General features: G+C 43.1%; 2 protein-coding genes across 2 annotated transcripts in view; one reads left to right on the plus strand and one right to left on the minus strand.

Annotated features, from left to right (window-relative positions):
• LOC105817324 (GLIPR1-like protein 1) overlaps positions 1-1537 on the minus strand; it is a 6388-nt gene extending 4851 nt beyond the window's left edge. Inside the window, 2 exon segments of the mRNA XM_012652980.1 lie at positions 1363-1482; positions 1484-1537. Coding sequence (XP_012508434.1) covers positions 1363-1482; positions 1484-1537 — 174 coding nt within the window.
• Positions 1538-1725: 188 nt separating this feature from the next.
• Positions 1726-1969, plus strand: part of CAPS2 (calcyphosine 2) — a 49298-nt gene continuing 49054 nt past the window's right edge. Inside the window, 1 exon segment of the mRNA XM_012652981.1 lies at positions 1726-1875. Within this exon segment, the coding sequence (XP_012508435.1) occupies positions 1726-1875 (150 nt within the window).

Genomic DNA, 1969 nt, shown 5'->3' on the forward strand with positions numbered 1-1969 from the left:
TTTTATCTCATTTTGTTTTGAACATTAAGCAAGACATAATTGTTGAATTAATAAGAAGAATGAACCTATTACTAATTATTAAACTTATGTGTAAATTAGCCAATGAAGAGTAAGCTCCCATTTCTCTTGTATCAACGCCAAAGGAGAAGGGGCATTTGGGAGCAGGTTCTTTTTTCCTACAATAAAAGAGAAGACAAAGGATATATGAACATAAAGGCTGTGACTCAGGCTTGATGCCATATTAGGTGTATTGCATTTTGCTTGTTATCAGGACACTTGACATTTGATTCATTCTCTCAATTTTCACAGCAATAGCCAAACCATATTTTTTACCAACATCTTTCCTGATATACTAGAGGATGTCCAGACTTACAGCATCCTGTTGTTGAATAAAGAATGAGGAGAGGGGAAAATGGAAGCTGCCATTCTTTGTTCACTGCACCTCTGATAAAAATGACTTGCTTTCAGACACTGCATATTAATTCAATATATACAAATGAGTAAGGTTGGAGAAGAAAGTGAGCTCTTTCTATTGTTTTAACAGTCCTTTTTAGGAGCTCAGTACCACGTCTAGGATTAAAGCTTAGCTAAAAATTGAATTCCGCTTCTCACCAAAAAGGAGTAGCAGGGACACATTTATGCTTCTACCTTGAAACAATCAAAATAATTGGGAAAATTATAGGAAATAATGATTCTCATGCCACTGAACATTAGGCAACAAAAGATAATGCCCCTGCGAGTTGGGGAAAAAAGATGTGTACTGTGTAATTGTCCCAGCTTATTGCCTTGAAAGAGTTTCCAGATTATGGCTCAGGGAGGGGAAAACCAGGAGAAATTTGATAGACTCACATGGTTGAGAAAGGCTGAACTGAGATTCTGGGGAGACCAAGGAAGCAGAAGTTAGAGGGCAGTGACGCCCTTCCGAGTGTAACAGCATTCGAAATGCAAACCAACACGTTCACATATTCCTTCAGAGCAAAGCTCTGTAAAACTCCTAAGACAAATCCTGTCCCCAAACACGTGTGATACTAATTCATGGAGCAACAAAACCTGTGTGAATTACATAAAATACCTTAATGGTGAAAACCAAGCTACTTCCAAACACCGCCCCTTCCGCATCCGCCCTCCTAGTGTCCCCTGGCCAAGAAACTAAGTACTGATCAAGGAACAGATTTAAGTTTTCTTTTCTTATCCATTCCCACCATACCCTGGAGACAGCTCAGTCAAAGGGTGATTTTTTTTTTTTTTTAAACTGCATGTATAAAGTCCAGATAGAATTAGTACAATAAGTCCATGAAATATACCGCCCAGACACTTTGGGATGAACCAAAGATATAAAAACCAGCCCAGGTTCTTTCTCACCATATATTTCATGTCTCCTGCAGAGGGGCTAACTTTGCTACGCCATTCGCTGTGAGTCGTGACGCTCTCATCTATAAATTTGTGGTCTCTGATGGATGGGACTATGGAAGATTTACTGGCTTACCAGACACAGACCTAAGATCCATAAGCAACTAAATTTGTTCTTCAGAGCCATGGGAGGACGCCCAGGATTCTCCGACTGCGTAGACCATTAACGGCTCCGACAACCCGATTTCCTCGGCCTCTCGGTCCACGCTCTCACTTGGCTCCAACCTCCTGCACGGGCTCGAGCCCAGCACTGGGACGCTCAGAGTGCTGGGCCCCCTTGGGCAGTGCTGTCATGGGGGCGGGACACGCGGTAGGATGCGCCTGCTACAAAGCCCTGGGCTACTGGGGAAAGCCTTGAGTCTCCCCGTGGTGCAGGAGATGGAACCATCCAAACTGCTTTCCACACATCCAATCCAGAGTCACCACACAGTGCCCCTGGATTGTAATCCAGATTGCAACACGAAGGCAGCACAATGTTAGGTAAAGAACGAGTATGGGATCCTGACTATGGGCCAGGCCTGTGCAAAGAATTACACATCAGTTTCATAGACTCAGCTTC

The sequence above is a fragment of the Propithecus coquereli genome, unplaced genomic scaffold (genome assembly GCF_000956105.1).
Source record: "Propithecus coquereli isolate 6110/MARCELLA unplaced genomic scaffold, Pcoq_1.0 Scaffold407, whole genome shotgun sequence".
Lineage (NCBI taxonomy): Eukaryota > Metazoa > Chordata > Mammalia > Primates > Indriidae > Propithecus > Propithecus coquereli.